The sequence below is a fragment of the Heterodontus francisci genome, chromosome 1 (assembly GCF_036365525.1).
Source record: "Heterodontus francisci isolate sHetFra1 chromosome 1, sHetFra1.hap1, whole genome shotgun sequence".
NCBI lineage: Eukaryota > Metazoa > Chordata > Chondrichthyes > Heterodontiformes > Heterodontidae > Heterodontus > Heterodontus francisci.
Window position 1 is genome coordinate 85,383,264 of NC_090371.1, and position 22,821 is coordinate 85,406,084.

The 22,821-nt window shown below is 46.1% G+C and overlaps 1 protein-coding gene across 1 annotated transcript in view; it reads left to right on the forward strand.

The window, feature by feature from the left end:
- Positions 1 to 19,741, forward strand: part of LOC137370338 (urea transporter 2-like) — a 157,387-nt gene extending 137,646 nt beyond the window's left edge. The window contains exon 8 of the mRNA XM_068032707.1: positions 19,574 to 19,741. Within this exon, the coding sequence (XP_067888808.1) occupies positions 19,574 to 19,741 (168 nt within the window). The remainder of the gene's footprint in view (positions 1 to 19,573) is intronic.
- The last annotated feature ends 3,080 nt before the right edge of the window (positions 19,742 to 22,821 follow it).

Sequence of the window (22,821 nt, forward strand, 5' to 3'; positions counted from 1 at the left end):
AGATGCATTTTAAAATAGCAGTGTTTCCATAAAATTTGTCAGTGCTGAAGCACTTTTTGAATTGTATGCCTAGTCTTTAGCTCCAAAATGTGCTTTCAAGCTATCTTCTGCCTTAATTTTTCACTAACTTTTTCACTTTAATCTTAGTCTAGTAATTTCAGTCAAAAAATTAAATAACTAACCACCAGGTGGCATTTACTTTGCCTGTCTGCATATGTAACTTGGGGTCTCTTAAGTGCAGTTACAAAACAAATCTAAGGATGGAGCCCACTTTGAGGACCTGTTTTACCTTAGCAGCTAAGAAAAAAAAAATTGTATGGATGTTGACAACCATTCGATCTTTTCTTTCATTTCAGCGAATTTGTGTAAATTATTAAAAGATTACTATTTTTGTGCAAACACTGGATATTGATATCACTGAAGAAGTGGCTTAGGGAAATTATTGATCGTAGTGGTGTTTTAACAGCCTAAACAGATAGTTACCAAGGGACTAATAAGAATAAGGAACTTAAAGTAATTAATATCAGCAGAGAAAAAGTATAAGAAGAACTTAAGGGACTAAAAGCTGACAAACCCCAGGACCTGGTGACTGATATCCCAGCATTCTAAACGAGTTAGCTGCAGAGTTAGTGTATGCACTGGTTATGATTTTCCAAAATTCCCTCAATTCTAGTGTGATCCCAGCGGATTGGAAGTTAGCAAATGTAACACCGCTATTCAAGAAAGGGGAGAGAGAAAAAATAAGGAACAAAAGGCCAGTTAACCCAACATCAGTCATCGGGAAAATGCTGGAATCTATTATTAAGGAAGACGTAACACTGCACTGAGCAAATCATCGTATGATCAGACAATGTCAACAAGAGAAGTCATGTTTGACAAATTTATTTAAGGATGCAGCGAGTAGAGTCGATAAAGGGGAGCCAGTCGATGTAGTATACTTGGATTTCCAAAAGGCATTCCATAAGGTGCCACACAAAATGTTAATTTGCAAGATAAGGGCTCATGGAGTTGGGGGTGATATAATTAGCATGGATGGAGGATTAGTTAATGGACAGAAAGCAAAGAGAAGGGATAAATGGGGCATTTCCAAGTTGGCAGGCTATAGCTAGTGGAGTAACGCAAGGATCAGTGCTAGGGTCTCAACTATTTACAATCTATATTAATGACTTCGACAAAGAGACAGAGAGGAATGTATCCAAGTTTGCAGATAGGAAGTTAGATGGGAATGTAAGCTGTGAGGAGGACATAAGGAGACTGCAAAGAAATATAGACAGGTTAATTAAGTGGGCAACAAGGTGGCAGATGGAGTATAATGTGGGAAGTGTGAGGTTATTCTTCTTCTTCTTTGGCCTCCTTGTCTCAAGAGACAATGGGTAAGTGCCTAGAGGTGGTCAGTGGTTTGTGGAGCAGCGCCTGGAGTGGCTATAAAGGCCAATACTAGAGTGACAGACTCTTACACAGGTGCTGCAGAAAAAATTGGTTGTCGGGGCTGTTACACAGTTGGCTCTCCCCTTGCGCTTCTGTCTTTTTTCCTGCCAACTGCTAAGTCTCTTCAACTCGCCACATTTTAGCCTCGCCTTTATGGCTGTCCGCCAGCTCTGGCGATCGCTGGCAACTGACTCCCACGACTTGTGATCAATGTCACAGGACTTCATGTCGCGTTTGCAGACGTCTTTAAAGCGGAGACAAGGACGGCCGGTGGGTCTGATACCAGTGGCGAGCTCGCTGTACAATGTGTCTTTGGGGATCCTGCCATCTTCCATGCGGCTCACATGGCCAAGCCATCTCAAGCGCCGCTGACTCAGTAGTGTGTATAAGCTGGGGATGTTGGCCGCCTCGAGGACTTCTGTGTTGGAGATATGGTCCTGCCACCTGATGCCAAGGATTCTCCGGAGGCAGCGAAGATGGAATGAATTGAGATGTCGCTCTTGGCTGACATACGTTGTCCAGGCCTCACTGCCATAGAGCAAGGTACTGAGGACACAGGTTTGATACACACGGACTTTTGTGTTCCGTGTCAGTGCGCCATTTTCCCACACTCTCTTGGCCTGTCTGGACATAGCAGTGGAAGCCTTTCCCATGCGCTTGTCGATTTCTGCATCGAAAAACAGGTTATTGGTGATAGTTGAGCCTAGGTAGGTGAACTCTTGAACCACTTCCAGAGCATGGTCGCCGATATTGATGGATGGAGCATTTCTGACGTCCTGTCCCATGATGTTCGTTTTCTTGAGGCTGATGGTTAGGCCAAATTCATTGCAGGCAGCCGCAAACCTGTCAATGAGACTCTGCAGGCACTCTTCAGTGTGAGATGTTAAAGCAGCATCATCAGCAAATGGAGTTCCCGGATGAGGACTTTCCATACTTTGGACTTCGCTCTTAGACGGGCAAGGTTGAACAACCTGCCCCCTGATCTTGTGTGGAGAAAAATTCCTTCTTCAGAGGACTTGAACACATGTGAAAGCAGCAGGGAGAAGAAAATCCCAAAAAGTGTGGGTGCGACAACACAGCCCTGTTTCACGCCACTCAGGATAGGAAAGGGCTCTGATGAGGAGCCACCATGTTGAATTGTGCCTTTCATATTGTCATGGAATGAGGTGATGATACTTAGTAGCTTTGGTGGACGTCCGATCTTTTCTCGTAGTTTGAAGAGACCACGTCTGCTGACGAGGTCAAAGGCTTTGATGAGATCAATGAAAGCAACGTAGAGGGGCATCTGTTGTTCGCGGCATTTCTCCTGTATCTGACGAAGGGAGACCAGCATGTCAATGGTCGATCTCTCTGCACGAAAGCCACACTGTGCCTCAGGGAATATGCGCTCGGCCAGCTTCTGGAGCCTCATTAAAGCGACTCGAGCGAAGACTGTCCCCACTATGCTGAGCAGGGAGATTCCACGGTAGTTGTTGCAGTCACCGCGGTCACCTTTGTTTTTATAGAGGGTGATGATATTGGCATCGCGCATGTCCTGAGGTACTGTTCCCTCGTCCCAGCACAGGCAAAGCAGTTCATGGAGTGCTGAGAGTATAGCAGGCTTGGCACTCTTGATTATTTCAGGGGTAATGCCGTCCTTCCCAGGGGCTTTTCCGCTGGCTGGAGAATCAATGGCATCACTGAGTTCCGATTTTGTTGGCTGTACGTCCAGCTCATCCATGACTGGTAGAGGCTGGGCTGCATTGAGGGCAGTCTCAGTGACAACATTCTCCCTGGAGTACAGTTCTAGGTAGTGCTTAACCCAGCGGTCCATTTGCTTGCGTTGGTCAGTGATTGTGTCCCCTGATTTAGATTTGAGGGAGGCGATCTTCTTGATAGTTGGCCCAAGAGCTCTCTTCATGCCATCATACATTCCTCTGATGTTTCCGGTGTCTGAGGCCAGCTGAATATGACTGCATAGGTGTTGCCAGTAATCGTTTGCGCAGCGCCTGGCTGTTCTTTGTGCAGTGCTTCTGGCTGCTTTAAGTGCTACAGATGTTAAATCGCTGGGGGCTTTCTTGTAGTTCAACAGTGCAATGCGCTTAGCGGCTATGACAGGTTCCAGCTCTTCACAATGAGATTGAAACCAGTCTGCATTTCTCTTCACACGTTTGCCATAGGTACTCATTGCTGAGTCATAGATGGCGTCTCTGATGTGGGCCCACTTGGTCTCAGCATTCCCTGTGGGAGTGTTTTGAAGGGCTTTTACAAGTGAATTTGGAAATTTTTGTAACAGCTGTGGATAAGAAATTCTGCTCGTGTTGATGCGCGGGTGGCCCTTCTGCTTGGAGTGATGCAGCTTCTTCAGTTTGAGTCTAACCTTGCTGCACACCAGGGAGTGGTCGGTGTCGCAGTCCGCACTGTGGAAGCTGCGTGTGACTTGAACACTGTTTACGGAGGCTCGCCTTGTGACGATGAGGTCCAGCTGGTGCCAACGACGCGATCTTGGGTGCCTCCATGAAACCTGGTGACAGGGTTTAGTGTGAAAGAACGAGTTGGTGATGCAGAGGTTATGATAAGTACAGAACTCAAGCAGTCTCTGTCCATTCTCATTTATCCTTCCAACGCCAAAGTGCCCAAGGCAGGAGGACCATGAGTCATGGTCGGCCCCAACTCTGACATTAAAGTCTCCCAGCAGGAACAGGTGTTCGGTGTTGGGGATGCTACTAATGATATTATGGAGTTCATCGTAGAAGTGGTCTTTAGCTTCAGATGGGGAGCAGAGTGTTGGAGCATAGATGCTGAGTAGGTGTACTGGACCAGAGGCGGTGAGCAGTCGGATGGACAGCATGCGTTCCGAGCCATTTGAGGGAGGCTCTATCATGCTGAGCAAGGAGTTTCTGATGGCGAAGCCCACTCCTTGCTGTCTTGGTTCTTCAGGATCCCTACCCTGCCAGAAGAAGTTGTAGTCTTGATCTGTTTGAGATCCACTCGCAGGGAGGCATGTCTCCTGAAGTGCTGCAATGTCTACATTGAGTCTACTGAGCTCGTTGTTAATGATGGCGGTCTTCCGAGAATCGTTGATTTGCGTAAGGTCTTCCGACAGGCCAGCACACATAGTTCTGACGTTCCAGCTTGCAAAACGAAGGGCTGGTACCTTCTTTCCTTTTTTCGTGCTGTTTGGTGCGGTGTTACAGTCCACTTTTCGGGCAATGACCCTGAGCTCCAAGCACCCATTGAAGCAGGTGGACTGTGGCGGGACAGAACCTTATTGACCGGGGGCTGCGCGGTTTGAGGCGGGCGGTAGCTGTCCAGTGAGGTGCGATGACCTCTCCCACCGACAAAGGCAACCTGTGGCGCCCAATCTCTACGCCAATTGAGCTGGACTTATAACCCGTAACTGCTGCCTTCCGTGTTGTTTCGGTTGCTGTGAGGCGACTATGGAGTGACCTCTCCGTGGCGCATGCCTGGGCGAATGTACGGAGGTTGAGAGTTGCCCAAGCGTCAAAACCCCCCTCTCGGCCTTTCTGGTGGGGTCCAAAGGAGCACAGAGCACGACGTTTGGCACCGGTTTGGCTGTAGGAACTGCCGGAAACATGCCAAAGGTGACACATGACCGCCTATGGGGTTCCGCTCTGGATTTTCTGTTAGGGTTTACTCCCTTAGCCATGGTCTCTCCTGAGATGCCCACAAGGCCGTGGGGTTATTCACTTTGGTAATAAGAGTAGAAAAGCAGACTATTTCTTAAAAAAGCATGAAACTTTTAAATGTTGATTTTCAGAGAGACTTGGGTGTACTCGTACAGGAAGACAGGAAGTTAGCATGCAGATACAGCAAGCAATTAAGAAGGCAACTGACATGTCGACTTTTGCTGCAAGGGGACTGGAGTACAAGAACAAGGAAGTATTGCTACAATTGTATAGAGCTTTGGTGAGACCACAACTGGAGTACTATATACAGTTTTGCTCTCCATATTCAAGGAAGGATATACTTGCATTGGAGGCAGTGCAACTAAAGTTCACTAGACTGGCTCGTGGGATGAGAGTATTGTCCTATGATGACAGGCTGAGTAAATTGGGCTTTTACTCTCTGGAGTTTAGAAAAATAAGAGGTGATCTCATTGAAACATACAAGAGGGGCGGCGCAGTGGTTAGCACTGCAGCCTCACAGCTCCAGCGACCCGGGTTCGATTCTGGGTACTGCCTGTGCGGAGTTTGCAAATTCTCCCTGTGACCGCGTGAGTTTTTGCCGGGTGCTCCAGTTTCCTCCCACAGCCAAAGACTTGCAGGTTGATAGGTAAATTGGCCATTATAAATTGCCCCTAGTGTAGGTAGGTGGTAGGAGAATGGTGGGGATGTGGTAGGGAATATGGGGTTAATGTAGGATTAGTATAAATGGATGGTTGATGGTCAGCACAGACTCAGTGGACCGAAGGGCCTGGATCAGTGCTGAATCTATAAATAAATAAGATTGTGAAAGGGCTTGATAGGGTAGACACTGAGAGGTTGTTTTCCCTGGCTGGGGAATCTAGACCTCTGGTTTGTCTCTGGGCTCAGTTTTTCTGAGGTCACATGTTTCCTCTAAATGCCAATTTTACACTGCATTAAAAATCACAGTTTTTAAAACATAACCATACTACAAAGTTCAATGTTCAGGAGACTAGCAGAATGGACAGACAAGTGGCAGATGGAATTTAATACAGAGAAATGTGAGGTGATGCCTTTTGGTAAAAGGAACAGGAAGAGACAATATAGAATAAATGGTACAGTTCTAAAGAGTGTACAGGGACAGAGGGACCTCGGGGTTCATGTGCATCAATCTTTAAAGGTGGTAGACATATTGAGAGAGTAGTTAGCAAAGCATATAGATCTTGGGCTTCAAAAGAGAGATATTGAGTATAAAAACAGGGAGATTATCCTGAACCTTTATAAAACTCTGGTCAGGCCACAACGATTGCATTCAGTTCTGGTCACCACACTTTAGGAAGGATGTGAGGGTCCTTGAGAGGTTGCAGGGAGATTTACCAGAATGGTTCCAGGAATGAGGGATTTTAGCTGCAAGGTTAGGTTGGAAAATCTGGGGTGGTTCTCCTTGGAGCAAAGGAGATTGAGGGGGAGATTTGATAGAGGTATCCAAGGTTCTGACAGGTTTTGATGGGGTAAACAAGGAAAAGCTATTCTAATTAGCTGATGGTACAAGGACTAGGGGGCACAGATTTAAGGTATTGGACAAGAGATGTGGGGGGGAGGATGTGAGGAAAAACATTTTTAAAGTTGCTTGGTAGTATAGAACTTGAGTGTTGCTGAAAAAAGAAACATGCTATTGAAGCTTTTCATCTTGCACTCTGCTGGACAGACTCAAAAATACCAAATTTCAAAGGGAGCAACAATTTATACTGCATGAGAAGAGGATGCTGATGGTTGACAAGTTGGCTGTGATTGGTCGAGGTGTTGCCATGGAGAATGCACAAGGGAAACACATTTTTATGCAGAGAGTAGTAATGACCTGGAACTCACTGCTTATGAGGGTGGTGGAAGCAGAGATGATGAATAATTTCAAAAGGAAATTAGAAGGGCACTTGAGGGAAATAAACTTACAGGGCTATGGGGATAGAGCCAGGGAATGGGGCTGACTGGATTGCGCTACAGAGTGCCAACATGGACTTGATGGGCCGAATGGCCTCTTTTTGTGCCATTATGACTCTGTGGTAGAGGTCGAGGATTTGGAAGGTGCTGTCAAAGGACGCTTGGAGAGTTGTTGCAGTGTATCGTGTATATGGTACATACTGCTGCCACTGCGTCAGTGGTGGAGGGAGTGAATGTTAAAGGTGGTAAATGGGGTGCCGATCAAGCAGGCTGCTTTGTCATGAATGGTATCAAGCTTTTTGAGTGTTAGAGCTGCATTCATCCAGGCAAGTGGAAAGTATTCCATCACACTCCTAATTTGTGTCATGTGGATGGTGGACAGGCTTTGGGGAGTCAGGAGGTGAGTTACTTGCCACAGAATTCCCAACCTCTGACCTGTTCTTGAAGTTACAGTATTTATATGGCTGGTCCAGTTCAGTTTCTGGTCAATGGTGTCCCCCAGGATGTTGATGGTGGGGGATTCAGCGATGGTAATGCCATTGAACGTCAAGGGGAGATGGTTAGATTCTGTCTTGTTTGAGATGGTCATTGCCTGGCATTTGTGTAGCGTGAATATTACTTGCCACTTATAAGCCCAAGACTGAATGTCATCCAGGTCTTGCTGCATGTGGACACAGACTGCTTCAGTATCTGAGGAGCTGCGAATAGTGCAGAATACTAAGCAGTCATCGGCAAACATCCCCACTTCAGACCTTATGTTGGAGAGAAGGTCATTGATGAAGTAGTTGAAGTTGCTTAAGCCTAGGGCACTACCCTGAGGAACTCCTGAGCAATGTCCTGGGGTTTAGATGTTTGGCCTCCAACGAGCACAACCATCTTCTTTTGTGCTGGATAAGTGGAGGGCTTTCATCCCAATTCCCCTTGACTTCAATGATGACTGTATTGGTGCCGTTTCCTGCTCCCGCCCTGAACTGGAAAACTTTATCAACTTTGCTTCCAATTTCCACCCTTCTCTCACCTTTACATGGTCCATCTCTGACACTTCCCTTCCCTTCCTCGACTTCTCTGTCTCCATCTCTGGGGATAGGTTGTCTACTAATATCCATTGGAAGCCCACCGACTCCCACAGCTACCTGGACTACACTTCTTCACACCCTACCTCCTGTAAGGACTCCATTCCATTCTCCCAGTTTCTCCATCTCCGACGCATCTGCTCTGATTATGCCACCTTCCATGATAGTGCTTTTGATATGACCTCCATTTTCCTCAACTGAGGATTCCCTCCCACTGTTGTTGACAGGGTCATCAACCGTGTCCGGCCCATTTCCCGCACCTCTACCCTCACCCCTTCCCCTCCCTCCCAGAACCGTGACAGGGTTCCCCTTGTCCTCACTTTCCACCCCATCAGCCTCCATATCCAAAGGATCATCCTCCGCCATTTCCGCCACCTCCAGCGTGATGCCACTACCAGTCGCATCTTCCCCTCCCTTCCCCTGTCAACATTCCGAAGAGATCGTTCCCTCCGCGACACCCTGGTCCACTCCTCCATTACCCCCACCACCTCGTCCCCGTCCCATGGCACCTTCTCCTGCAATCGCAGGAGGTGTAATACCTGCCCATTTACCTCCTCTCTCCTCACTATCCCAGGCCCCAAACACTCCTTCCAGGTGAAGCAGCGATTTACTTGTACTTCTCTCAATGTAGTATACTGTATTCACTGCTCACAATGTGGTCTCCTCTACATTGGGGAGACCAAACGCAGACTGGGTGACCGCTTTGTGGAACACCTCCGCTCAGTCCGCAAGCAAGACCCTGAGCTTCCGGTTGCTTGCCATTTCAACACTCCCCCCTGCTCTCATGCTCACATCTCTGTCCTGGGATTGCTGCAGTCTTCCACTGAACATCAACGCAAGCTCGAGGAACAGCATCTCATTTTCCGATTAGGCACACTACAGCCTGCCGGACTGAACATTGAGTTCAATAATTTCAGAGCATGACAGGCCCCCCATTTTACTTTTATTTTTAGTTATTTTTTCTTTTTTACATTTTTTACAATTTTTTTTCTTTCGTTTATTTCATTTCATTGTAGTTTGTTCAGTTTGCTTATCCACTTTTTTTTTCATGTTTGTACTTGCTGCTGTTCAATCTTCAGGTTGTTAACACCCTATCTGTACTAATGCTTTTGTCTTTCAACACACCATTAACATATTGTTTGCCTTTGCTGCATGACCTCTTGGTCTGCTATGTGGCCTTGTCCAATCTACACCTTCTCCTTTGTTATCTCTTGCCCCACCCCCGTCTCACTTGCTTATAACCTTTGACACTTCTAATATTTGCTAATTCCGAAGAAGGGTCACTGACCCGAAACGTTAACTCTGCTTCTCTTTCCACAGATGCTGCCAGACCTGCTGAGTGGTTCCAGCATTTCTTGTTTTTATTTCAGATTTCCAGCATCCGCAGTATTTTGCTTTTATCCCCTTGACTTCAATTTTGCTATGGCTCCTTGCTGCTACACTCGGTTCAATGCTGCCTTGATGTCAAGGGCAGTCACTCTCATCTCACTTCTGGAATTCAGCTCTTTTATCCATGTTTGAACCAAAGCTGTAATGAGGTCCGGAGCCGAGTGGTTCTGGTGAAACCCAAACTAAGCATTGGTGAGCAGGTTATTTCTGTGTAAGTGCTACTTGATAGCATGGTCAACGACACCATCCATCACTTTGCTGATGTTCAAGAGTAGACTGATAGGCCGGTAATTGGCCTTGTCCTGCTTCTTGTGTACAGGACATAGCTGGGCAATTTTCCACATTGTCAGCTAGATGCCAGTGTTGTAGCTGTACTGGAACAGCTTGGCAAGGGGCATGGCTAGTTCTGGAGCATACATCTTCAGTGCTATTGCCTGGACAGTGTCAGGACCCATAGCCTTTGCTGTATCCAGTTCTGTCAGCCATTTCTTAATTTCACATGGAGTGAATCAAATTGGCTGAAGATTGGCATCTGTGTTGCTGGGTACGTCAGGAGGAGGCTGCAATGGATCATCCACTCAGCACTTCTGGCTGAAGATAGAGTGATACAGCACTGAAACAGGCCCTTTGGCCCACCAGGTCTGTGCCAACCATCAACCACCCATTTATACTAATCCTACATTAATCCCATATCCCCACCTTCCCTCACTTCTCCTGCCACCTACCTATACTAGGGGCAATTTACAATGGCCAATTTACCTATCAACCTGCAAGTCTTTGGCTGTGGGAGGAAACCGGAGCACCTGCCGGAAACCCACGCAGTCACAGGGAGAACTTGCAAACTCCGCACAGGCAGTACCCAGAACTGAACCCAGGTTGCTGGAGCTGTGAGGCTGCGATGCTAACCACTGCACCACTGTGCCACCCTAGATGGTTGCAAATGCTTCAGCCTTGCCTTTTGCACTGCTGTGTTGGTCTCCCCGATCATTGAGGATGAAAATATTTGTGAAGCCTTCTCCTCAGGTTAGTAATTTAATTGTCCACCTCCATTCACGACTGGATGTGGCAGGACTGCAGAGCTTTGATCTGATATGTTGGTTGTGGGATCGCTTAGCTCTGTCTATTACATGCTGCTTTTGCTGTTTAGCATGCATGTAGTCCCGTGTTTCATTTGCCACTTTTCCGCCCACCTGATAAGTCCATTGATATCTTCCTGCAGTCTACCATATGGGACCTTTTCAAAAGCCTGGCTAAAATCCATGTTGTTTACATCAACACCTGTAGCTAGAGAGGATTGGAAAATGATGATCAGAGCCTCCGCTATTTCCTCCCTTGCTTCTTTTAACAGCCTGGGATATATTTTATCCAGACCTAGTGTTTTATCTATTTTCAAGGATGCTAAAACCCTTTAATATTTCCTCTCTCATTATGTTTATCCCATCCAATATTTTACACTCCTCCTTAACAACAATGTCTGCATTGTCAGCTTCTTCTGTGAAGACAGACACAAAGTATTCATTAAGAACCATGCCCAAGTCTTCCACCTCTACCCACACCTGTTTGGTCTCGAATAGGTCCTACTTTTTCCTTAGTTATCCTTCTGCTCTTCATGGAGAAGACATTAGACATCTTTGGGTTAACTTTGATTTTACTTGCCAATATTTTTTCATGCCCGCTCTTTGCTTTCCTAATTTCCTTTTTACTTTCACCCCTACACTTACTATACGCTTCCAGACTTTTTACAGTATTTAACCCTCAGTATTTCACATAAGCTTCCCTTTTTGCCTTATCCTATCCTGTTTGCTCCTTGACATCCAGTGGACTCTAAATTCGGGAGTCCCACCCTTTTGTTTTGTGGAAACATATTTGCTTTGAACCTTCACTACCTCCTCTTTAAATGCCTTCCACTGCTCAGTCACTGATTTACCTTCAAGTAGCTGTTTCCAGCCCATTTTTGCTAAATCACACCCCAGCTTAGTAAGATTGGCCTTTGCCCAATTGAGAACATTTACACCTGGCCTATTTCTGTCATTTTCCTTACCTATGCTAAATTTAACTGAATTATGATCACTACCACCAAAATGCTCTCCAACTGATACATCTTCCACCTGCCCAGATCCATTCCCTAGAACTAAGTCTAGAACTGCCCCTTCTCTTGTTGGACTTGCTACATACTGGCTAAAAAAGTTCTCTTGAATGCATTTTAAGAATTTTGCTCCCTCTGTGCCTTTCATACTAATTCTATCCAAGTTAATATTAGGTTAGTTAAAATCCTCTGCTATTACAGCCCTATTGTTTTTGTATTTCACAGTAATTTGCCTATATATTTGCTTTTCTATCTCCCTGACTGTTCCAGGGTCTGTAGTATGCTTCCAACAGTGTGACTGCCCCTTTTTTGTTCCTCAGTTCAACCTATATGACCTCCTCCGAGGATCCTTCTAGCATATCATCCCTCTTTAGAGCTGCAGTTGTTTCTTTAATCAATATTACGACCCCCCTTTTTTATCACCCGTCCATCTCATCTGAAAACCCTGTGGCCAGGAATGTTGAGCTGCCATTCCTGCCCTTCTTTAGGCATGTTTCAGTAATAGCTATAATATCATACTGTGCCGTCAGCTCATCTGCCTTATTCACTAGATTCCTTACATTGAAGTGTATACCATTTAGCACTGCAAAACTCCTTTGATGTCTATTTTCCAACTTTTGCTTCCTCAGCCTTTCACATTCATTCACTAATTTTCGGCCTTCATTTTGCAGCTTTGCTTTTCTCCCTTCTGAAACTATGCTCAGATTCCCATGCCCCTGAAAAGTAGCCAAAACCCTCCCAGCAGCCCAATAAAGTTCCCTGTCATGATATTGGTCCTGGCCCTGTTAAGGCTGATATAGGTCTTACCTCCCCCAGAAATCTAAAGCCCTCCCATCTGCACCATCTCTCCAGCCACACATTCATCTGCACAATCGTCCTATTTCTGTACTCACGAGCGTTTGGCACTAAATTATTACCTTTGAGGTCCTGCTTATTAATTTCTTTCCTAGCTCCCTAAAATCTGCCTGCGGGATTTCATCCTTCTTTCTGCATATGTCATTGGTACCAATGTGGACCACGATCTCTGGCTGTTCACCCTCTCCCTCAGAATGTTCCATACCCACTCAGTGACATCCTTGACCCTGGCACCAGGGAGGCAACATACCATCCTGGAATCACGTCCGTGACCACAGACGCACATATCTGTTCCCCGAGCTATTGAATCCTATTACTATTGCTTTTCTTATCCTCTGCCTCCCTGCTCCACCGCCCTCCTCCCACCATACAGATGAACCACCTGTGGTGCTGTGGCCTTGGCTTTGGCTAGACTGCCCAGAGGAACCATTGCCCTCACCAATATTCAGAGCTGAAGTACAGTTAGAGAGCGAAGTACACTCGGGACTCCTGCAACACCTGCCTGGCCCTTGTCTGTCTAGCGGTCACCCATTCCCTCTCTACTTGCCTCTTACTCCTTAAGCTGCGGAGTGACCACCTCTGGAAACTTGCTATGCATGTTGTTCTCAGCCTCACGGATGCACTGCAGTGACGTCAGCTGCTGCTCAAGCTCTGAAACCTAAAGCTCGGGCTCCTCCAGCTGACAACACTTCCTGCATCTATGGTTGTCCAGGAAATGAGAAGCATTCTGGAGTTCTCACATGACACAGGATGTGCATTTGATGGAACTGAGGCACCCTGCCATGTCTCTATTTATTACACAACAAACTAACCTTACCAGAAATAAACTTATGACTTTCGATTATAATCAATTATTTTAGTTTTATTTTTGTTTTTTGTTAATTAAGTAGGTTATCTAGTTATCTTGTTTAGCTTATTTATTTAATAAAGTAATAGCAAGTTATAGTTTTTCAGTTCTGAGCTTAACCCACTTCCCTAGCTTAAAGAGCATAATAAAACTGTAGTACTCACCAACCAATCACCTACCTGCTATCCTGTAGTCATTCCTTTTTTTTTGTTCTCCAAATATATGCTGCTGCCACTCAGGCCCACTCTTGCACTCTTTCTGCCGCTGCTTTATATTGTCCTCCAGCTGCCGCTCAGGCATCAGGAAATGCGGCAGCTTGAAGGAGGCAGGAAGGGCTGAATCCATGAGAAAAGTGTTTTTACAGCCCTGCCTGTGGGCCAGGAGGGGCAAGAGTGCTTGCTCCAGGCCCAAAAAGCTACCCAGTAAGCTCCCCTACCCCAACTCCTGACCACCAACCACCATCCCATCCCCCTGACCGCCATCAGATCCCAACCCCCCACCTCAATCAGGACTCCCCGGACTACCATAGGACAGCTCATCCCTGTGATCAGAATCCTTTGGACCATGAAGGGACCCCTCCGCCACAATTGGGACAACATGCCACACCTCCACCCCCCCCCATCCTACAATCTGGAGGCCCCACCACGATCTCCCTCACTCTCCCAATACATCTACATGGCTGCTCTTATAGGCTTCAGCCTTGTGAACCCAGCTTCCTGCAAAAACAGCCTCCAGCCTGTCAGTCAGGCTGCCGGTGGGTGGGAGTCTCACAAAAAAAGAATTAAAGCAGCCCTGCAGCTAAATGCTACAGGATATTCAGGAAACCTGTTCTTCCAGGATTCCCGACCTCACGACAGCAAGCTGGAAAAACCAAGCCTCCAGGCTAAAACCCAGGCCATAATGTGTGTGATGGGACCTGCAGTGAGGTGTTCTGGTCCTGGCTGTCAGCCACCAGATAATGCTGCCTCATCTTGGGAAAACTTGAGAGGAAGAGAAAAAAATATGTTACCAAACTTTCAGGATGAAAAGCCTTCTATTCAAGGTAAGATGCCAATATACTGTGTTCCATGTTTCTATTGTACAAAGACGAATGTTTGCTGGGTAGGGACAGTGTACCTCCAGGTTCTCCCACCCCTACTTCTTCCACAGACTCCAGGCTAAAAATGTTCTTAAATCTGTTCAGCCTCTGAAAATTTAGAGGATCCCTGCTGGTGGAATTACTTTCCCAAGATTCTATTTTTATCCTGCTAGCACACACAAAACATCTAGACGTTAGGGAATTTTCATTCCGGGGTCGGGAACCCAAAGCCCGGAACATTTGCGGGTCACGACCCCTCGCCTGATGCAACCCTATTTTCAAATGAAAAGGGTCTAATTGGCCCAGGTGTGAGTTTGGTGCCCAATTGGAGGCTCCTGGAGCAGTGTGGAGGTGGGACCTGGAAACGGCAGCTATGACTGGGCTTGCCTTTGCCTGAAGGTATGGAGTAACAGAGAGCTCAGAGGGCAAGCCCAGGCATGGGCATGTGTCCCTGGGAGGCACCTCGATTTTCTGATGCCTCCCTTTAGGCATTAATGGATGCAGTGCTGTCTTTTCCTGGCATCTGGAAGGAGAAATCCCCCCCAGAGAGACCAAGAGGCCATGGTTGGAGGTCAACAGCTGGGGACTCACCAGAAGGACATGGGTCAAGTGGAGGAAGAGATTCAATGACCTGATATGATCTGGTAAGATGAGTGGCCAGCGGTACCTGAGTGATAGGCCACCAACTCTGTGAACACCAGCATGCATACAAGCTGACCTCACCATAGTTCTCCCTAACATTGTCAGATCAAGTGTCCAGTCGCATCACCGAGATGGCAGCCTGCTCACATATGGAGGTCTATTCAGAAGGGGACATCACTGAGGGGCACATCAACTCACGTGTATGTCATGCTGGAAGAGATGATGGAGGACAGCCTACTCATAAACCATTCTTCCCTCATCCTGCAGGGGAAGTGAGCCCAGAACGCTCAGGATAAAAGCAAAATACTGCGGATGCTGGAAATCTGAAATAAAAACAAGAAATGCTGGAAATACTCAGCAGATCTGGCAGCATCTGTGGAGAGAGAAGCAGAGTTAACGTTTCAGGTCAGTGACCCTTCTTCAGAACGGTTCTGAAGAAGAGTCACTGACCTGAAACGTTAACTCTGCTTCTCTCTCCACAGATGCTGCCAGACCTGCTGAGTATTTCCAGCATTTCTTGTTTTTATTCCAGAACGCTCAGGAAATGGCCAGAATGGGTAGTGGTGTGGCCCAATTCCATACTCTGACCCCGATGGAGGAGACGGCGCTGGAGATCGTGAGAGTTCCCATGAGTCAGTTAGTGGAGGATGGCAAGACAGGAGGCCAGGAACAGCAGGATCATTTGATAGGTCTATCTTGAGGTGAAGAGCATGGAGAAGGCTCCTGCCCAATGTGTGTTGTGGATCTTTGATTGCTGTCATCTAAGGGGTAGGTTTTGCTAGGGCAATTGTTGAGTAGGACGAGTTCTCATTTCCACTTTCTTGCATTTCCCATAGGGCCAGTTGCAGTGGGGAAGCAGAGTGCACAAGCACAAATCGGCACTGCCCTCCTCGGCTGGGGGAGTCTCAATGGAACCAGCACCATCATATCATACCTTGGCACCTTCCACCAGTGCAGACATACCTCATTTGGGCACCAGAGTAGTATAGAAAGGGGAGCACTGGGTAAACCTCACATCACGTATGAGCAGGAGGAGGAGGAGCATGAGTCAGAGTCAGCTGTGGTCAGTCTCCCTCGGAGAATGAAGGACAGACACAGTGATGCTCCACTGGTGAAGATGCTGTGTCTTGGTTGTCACAGACCAGGAGGGTCTTCCTTGAGAATCAGAGGCAGATATATTCCTGTCTGTCCGAGTTCCCTGAGGCCTTGAGGAGCCATGGGCAGGCAATGGAGGAGTCCATGCAGCTCTTGTGCTCTGTCAGGACTCAGGGATTCAGTCACATGAGCTCCTTCATTGAGAGATTGGCATCCGCTTAGAGAGCCATATGCAGCAGCACACAGAGTGGGTGCTGGAGCAGTTCGCTGATATGCACCGAGAGAATGAGACTGTCTGCTCTGTTGCTGATGGCCCAGAGATGCTCCGAGTGGATGCCAGATGTCAGTGGCCTCATCCAGCATCTAAGGGCGCCAGGAAAGGGCTAAGACAGTCTAAGCGGCAGATGAAGGGGCCACCACTCGAGGCACCGGCGTCAAGCTTCAGCCCCTTGCCCCCTCCAACTCAGGGGCTGCACAGTGGCGCAGTGGTTAGCACTGCAGCCTTACAGCTCCAGCGACCCGGGTTCAATTCTGGGTACTGCCTGTGTGGAGTTTGCAAGTTCTCCCTGTGTCTGCGTGGGTTTCCTCCGGGTGCTCCGGTTTCCTCCCACATGCCAAAGACTTGCAGGTTGATAGGTTAATTGGCCATTATAAATTGCCCCTAGTATAGGTAGGTGGTAGGGAAATATAGGGACAGGTGGGGATGTGGTAGGAATATGGAATTAGTGTAGGATTAGTATAAATGGGTGGTTAATGGTCTGCACAGACTCGGTGGGCCGAAGGGCCTGTTTCAGTGCTGTATCTCTAAACTAAACTAAACTAAACCATCTGTGCTGAGTGGCCCCGTGACAGTGGCAGTTCCTGCAATGATGTAGGTGCAGCAGCCTGTGGAGTAGCCTCCACAGGCACCTCCAAGACGAGGTCGGAAGCCACAGGCATCGCAGCCCGAGGCAGAGAATAGGGAGCAGGCTGCCTCCACCTCATACTCTGCTACAGGAGGAGCACCCGCAGCATAGCAGAGAAAGAAAGGCGCCACGCCATTGATTTCACTTAATGTGTTGCCTAGGTGCTGTTCTCCATATTTGTTGCTGTTTTGTTTTCATTGTAATATCACCTGCCTATGTTTTCAATTTGATATGTGTGTTATTGATGTTTCATGTCAAAAGGGGGTTGGAGTATTGTGGGGTGTGGGGTGGCATAGAGCCCTGGAATTGCTGTATTTCTATGCTTTGTGATGTTGGAGAATATTGGTGGTGGAAACCTCATTCTCCATGGTCATGACTGGCAATGGGATGTGAAACTTGCAAGGAGTGATAGCTCTCCCAGCTGGAAGGTGAGTTCACGTTTCTTCGGTCATAAGGGCTCAGAAGTGATCAGGTGAAATGCTGCTGAATCAGTGTGGCCCTTTTTTTTTAGTTTAGTTTAGGCCCTTGCAGCCATGCCAGCCAGCAGTTCACCCTGAGATCTGGGAGCGCATCGCCAGCAGTCCTCCACTTTCTGGTCACCAGCCACCTCTTGAGTGAAGCCTATCTCCGCCTCTTCATCCTCTTCTTCCTCCTCCCAGACCTCCTGTGAGGTAGAGTTCCATTCCAGGTCTTCCTCATCATCCATCTCCTCCTTGTATGTCATGTTGTGCAGGGCACAGCAAATGACCATGGTATGAGACACTCTGGCTGGCTCATATTGTAGGGCACCACCTGACCGCTCAAGGCAACAGAAGCGAATCTTCAAGATGCCAATGGACTGTTCAATGCAGGTCCATGTAAGTATATGGCTCTGGTTGTAGCGTCTCTCTCCATCTGTATCTGGGCAGCAGATGAGCGTCAGGAGACACTTGTTCAGGGGATACCGCTTATCCCCCAGCAGCCACCTATAGAGTCTGGATATAGTCCTAAAGAGGTGTGACACATGGGACTCTCGTAGGATAAAGGAGTCGTGACAGCTGCCCGAGAATTGAGCATTAACCTGCAAAATCGCTACCTATGATCACAGACTAGCTAGACATTCAATGAGTGGTAGCCTTTTCTGTACAGGAATCTGGCTGGCTGGTGTGTCAGTGTCACAGTGGCTATATGGGTGCAATCAATGATCCCATGTACCTGAGGGAATCCATTGATGGCAGCAAAGCCCAGTGCCCTCTATGCCCGTGCTAGTCCATCTATGGATGTAGTCCACCACCCTCTGGAATATGGCATCCATGACCTGCCTGATGGTGTGATGAGCTGCCGACTGCAAAATGCCACGTAAGTCCGCAACTGATCTCTGGAACGACCCAGTTGCATAGAAATTGAGGACGTCGTGACCTTGAAGGCTGCAGGCAAGGGACTGCCATGGGGTCCATGAGACATCAGGTCATTGTGGATCAGAGCACAAAGGTCCGAGACTATCTGCCTGGATAGGCGCAGTCTCTTACAGCATTGGCACTCTGTCATTTGCAGGTAGCTGACTCTTGGGCAGTGAACCCAATGTCTTGGGTAGTGCCTTCTTCCCCTTGCAGCTCCCCTCACCCCACTGTGCTCCTCTGGCCTCCTTCTGTCTAGGAGGTTATATCTGATATAGCTCATCCTCGCGGCTATGTCCAATGTCAGAGCAGCATGTTCTAATTTGACCTCCCTCAGCTGGCACACATTCACTCACCAGGCCTTCCCCTTCCAGCCCCAGCTGCCCAAGTGATGCCAGTGGCCTCACATCCCTCTGATGATTCCTACCACTCACCACTGCCGCATGCAAGTCTTTCAGCTCCAGCAGTGGCTACTGTATGGTACTTTTTAGGTAGCTGAATTTTATTCTGGACTTCTACAATATGTTGGACAGCCCTTCCAATAGCCCTCTTGACCCCCTACAGTGTTCACAACTCCTACACCCTGCCATATTCCAGACATGGCATTTTCCCCATGCTCTCTCATTGAAAATAACAAACTGCTCCTGACAAGCCTTTCAGTGAACTCCACAATGAGCTCAACTGCCAATTAACTGTAGGCATTCATACTTCCCGTTCCCTCCTTCCTGGCATCTCTTTAAAAATAGCTTCGCTTTCTGGAGGCGGTGGGAGCCAGTGCCAGCCTCCGAGAATGCAATCTTCAAATTGTGCATGTACTCACTCCTGCACCCACTGGGGTTTCAAAATCTAGCCCCTGACGTTGGCAGAGCTGTCAAGCAGCCACCTCTGTGGCCAGTCCACACTCCCTGTATTTGTCAGTCTATCCCAATGCAGTCGTAAAGAAATACTACATTATTAGAAATTCCATCTTTCAGATAAGATGCTAAACCAAGGCCTGCCTATAAACCCATGAAATTGTTTTCAAAGAAGAAGAGCAGGGAGTCACCCTCTTTCACATTGGTCGCTTAATCAATACCATCAAAAGGCATTAACTGATTATTTCTCTCACTGCTGTTTTGAGGGACCTGGTAACGCACAACATTGACTACTGTGTTTGTAATGTGTACAGACTTCAACTGTTTTTGCTGAAACTAAACTGCTGTTGCTGTATAACTCCTTAATTTTGTGTTTTCCAGGTTGGATTACCTGCATGCACTTGGGCTTTCTGCCTTTCTGCAATTGTGTTTCTGTTGATGACCACTAACAATAAAGCCATTTATAAAATGCCACTCAGTAAATTGACCTCCCCTGAGAAGAACAGAAAGATTTTCAAGGAAATACAGAATCATGAACAGTATGAATGAATAGGAACAGAATGAAAAAATCTTAATGAAAAGTCTTTATTTTGAACCAGTGCATAAATATATTCTATATACGTGAATATGGTAAAATGCTTACTTGTCATTCAGTAGTACCTGACATGTTAATAGTAAATTTTAGATGTTTTTAATTTCTGAATATCAAAAATATATGAACATGCAACAGTTTTCAGGTTAGTTTTCAAGTTAACTCACAACTGCATGTCCCGGGGATGGATGTACAAACTGGTAAAAAGCAACTTTAGGATTAATATCGGAATGATTAATACTCTCTTGGATATGAAAGCCGCTTCTGTCCTACCCAGAAGACCAGATACTTTGAAATGATTCAAGACTCATTTTTGATGCTATAATGGGGGTTGGATAATGTCCAAGGATGGATGAGTTAAATGGATGGAATGTGGGCATCATTGGCAAGGCAAGCATTTATTGCCCATCCCTACTAGCTCTTCAGAGTGTGATGGGAAGCTGCCTTGTAGAACCACTGCTGTCTGTGTGGATTATAGCTTTTCATGGAGGTTTTTACACAATTGAGTAGGCCATTTCAGAGGGCAATTAAGAGTCAACCAAATATGCCAAAATGGCATATATTTAACATGGTACTATCAGTACTGGTATTGTAGAAGTAGTTCACTACATTAATGTTGCAATAAAAAATAACTTTGATGTGCTGTTCAGAAGTAATTTAGTCATTTTTGCCTTAACTATTTCACTGCTAAAATAACACTAATGGGTAACTTTCTACAGTTGTGCTGCTGGTGGAGGGGACTTACATATCAGGAAATTGTGGGCACACTGCCCACGTTTCTCCATCCATTAAAATAAATATCACCAAAAGAATGAAGCTTAGAAGGTTTGTAGCTACAGGGTTGGTAGGACATGGATTGCCCACCAGAAATAATGGCAGAAGCCAAATCAACAATAACTTTTTAAAAGAGAAATTAATAAATATTTTGAAAATAAAAGCGAGGGGAATAGAGCAAGGTGGATAGCTCTTTTAGTGAGCCACCACGGGAGTTAATGGCCTCCCACTTTGTGGTAAAATTACTGTAGTTTTAAATGGATGAAAAACCATGATCAGTGGGCCTGTTAGTCCCTGATACGCTATTTTCATGGAGACCTGTTAAGGAGAATAATACAGCACCTGCCAGCCAAAGATGTCATCGCATTAACCACCTCCATCCCATAAATAGCACAGTACAAATTCCATATATATCACAATGCCAACCCCCCGAAATATCACAGCAAAAATACAAATAAATACGCCAACACATTCCACATAATAATCATACCACAGTCCTGTACCACAGTATACCTTTCATAGACCTAATCCCCTTATATATCCCAGTATATGGCACAGTGGCGCAGTGGTTAGCACCGCAGCCTCACAGCTCCAGCGACCCGGGTTCAATTCTGGGTACTGCCTGTGTGGAGTTTGCAAGTTCTCCCTGTGTCTGCGTGGGTTTCCTCCGGGTGCTGCGGTTTCCTCCCACATGCCAAAGACTTGCAGGTTGATAGGTAAATTGGCCATTATAAATTGCCCCTAGTATAGGTAGGTGGTAGGGAAATATAGGGACAGGTGGGGATGTGGTAGGAATATGGAATTAGTGTAGGATTAGTATAAATGGGTGGTTGATGGTCGGCACAGACTCGGTGGGCCGAAGGGCCTGTTTCAGTGCTGTATCTCTAAAAAGAAATATCCACAAATAAATATCACAGCACATCTACCAAAAATATCAGCACAAACTTCAATAATTAGGCCAACACAGATCCCATAGATAGCATAGCTTCCATAAATATCTCAGAAAAAACACTTATAGATGTGTCAGTGCAAATCCCAATAAATTACGTAGCACATCCACCATGATATTGCAACATATTGCCCATAAATGTCTCACAACCCTGTAAATGTTCCAACACTCCATAAACATCACAGCATATTCACCATAAATAAAATAGCATGTCCCCATAGTTGTTTCAGAATATTGTCTACAAATATACCTGCACAAACCCAAATAAATAGCACAGCCTCATAAATAACAAGCACATCGCCATAAACACCACAATAACCCTCACAGATATCACAGCACATTCTCCAAAAATAACATCCCCATTAATATCCTACTACATTCCCCATAACGCAAACCTCAATAAATATCACACCATAGCCACCATAAATATCACAGCATAAATCTTAAATACAAGCATACGAATTAGGAGCAGAAGTAGGCCATTCGACCCCTCGAGCTTGCTCTGCCATTCAATAAGATCATGGCTGATCTGTTTGTGTTTCGAATTCTACACTCCCATCTACCCCCGATAACCTTTGATTCCCTTGCCTAACAAGAATCTATCGACCTCTGCCTGCAAAATATTCAATGACTCAGCCTCCACCACCTTCTGAGGTAGAGTTCCAAAGTCAGATATCACAGCACATCCCAGATAAGATCACAGTGCATCCTGCATAAATATCACAACACAAACCCCTCAAATATTACAGCACATCTCCCATAAACATTCCAGCAAAATCCCTAATAAATATCACAAAATATCTCCATCAATATGAAAAGAAAAACCCCAATAAATATACATTGCAACAGCCACTAATATCCTAAGCAAAAACCCATAAACATTCCAGTAAAGCCTATAAATATCCCAGTACATCTCTACAAATATCACAGAGCATTTTCCATAAATAATCCAGCATAACCCCCTAATACATATGACAGAACATCAACCAAAAACGTCATAGTGTAATACGGTAAATATTCTAACATATATCCTATAAACATCTAGGCACATTTCCCACAACTATTGCAGCATAGCTCCCATGAATATCACACTAACAAATATTACACCACATTCTCTTGTAAATATCCCAGCATAAATCCCATAAATATAATTAAAACCCCAATAAACATCACAGCTTAAACCCCAATAGGTATCACAGCCACAGCCCCATAAATATCAACACAAGCTCCAATAAATATCCCAGCATATCTCACATAAATGTCATGCCAACCCGATTAAATATTACATTACATCTCCTAGTAACAATCATAGCA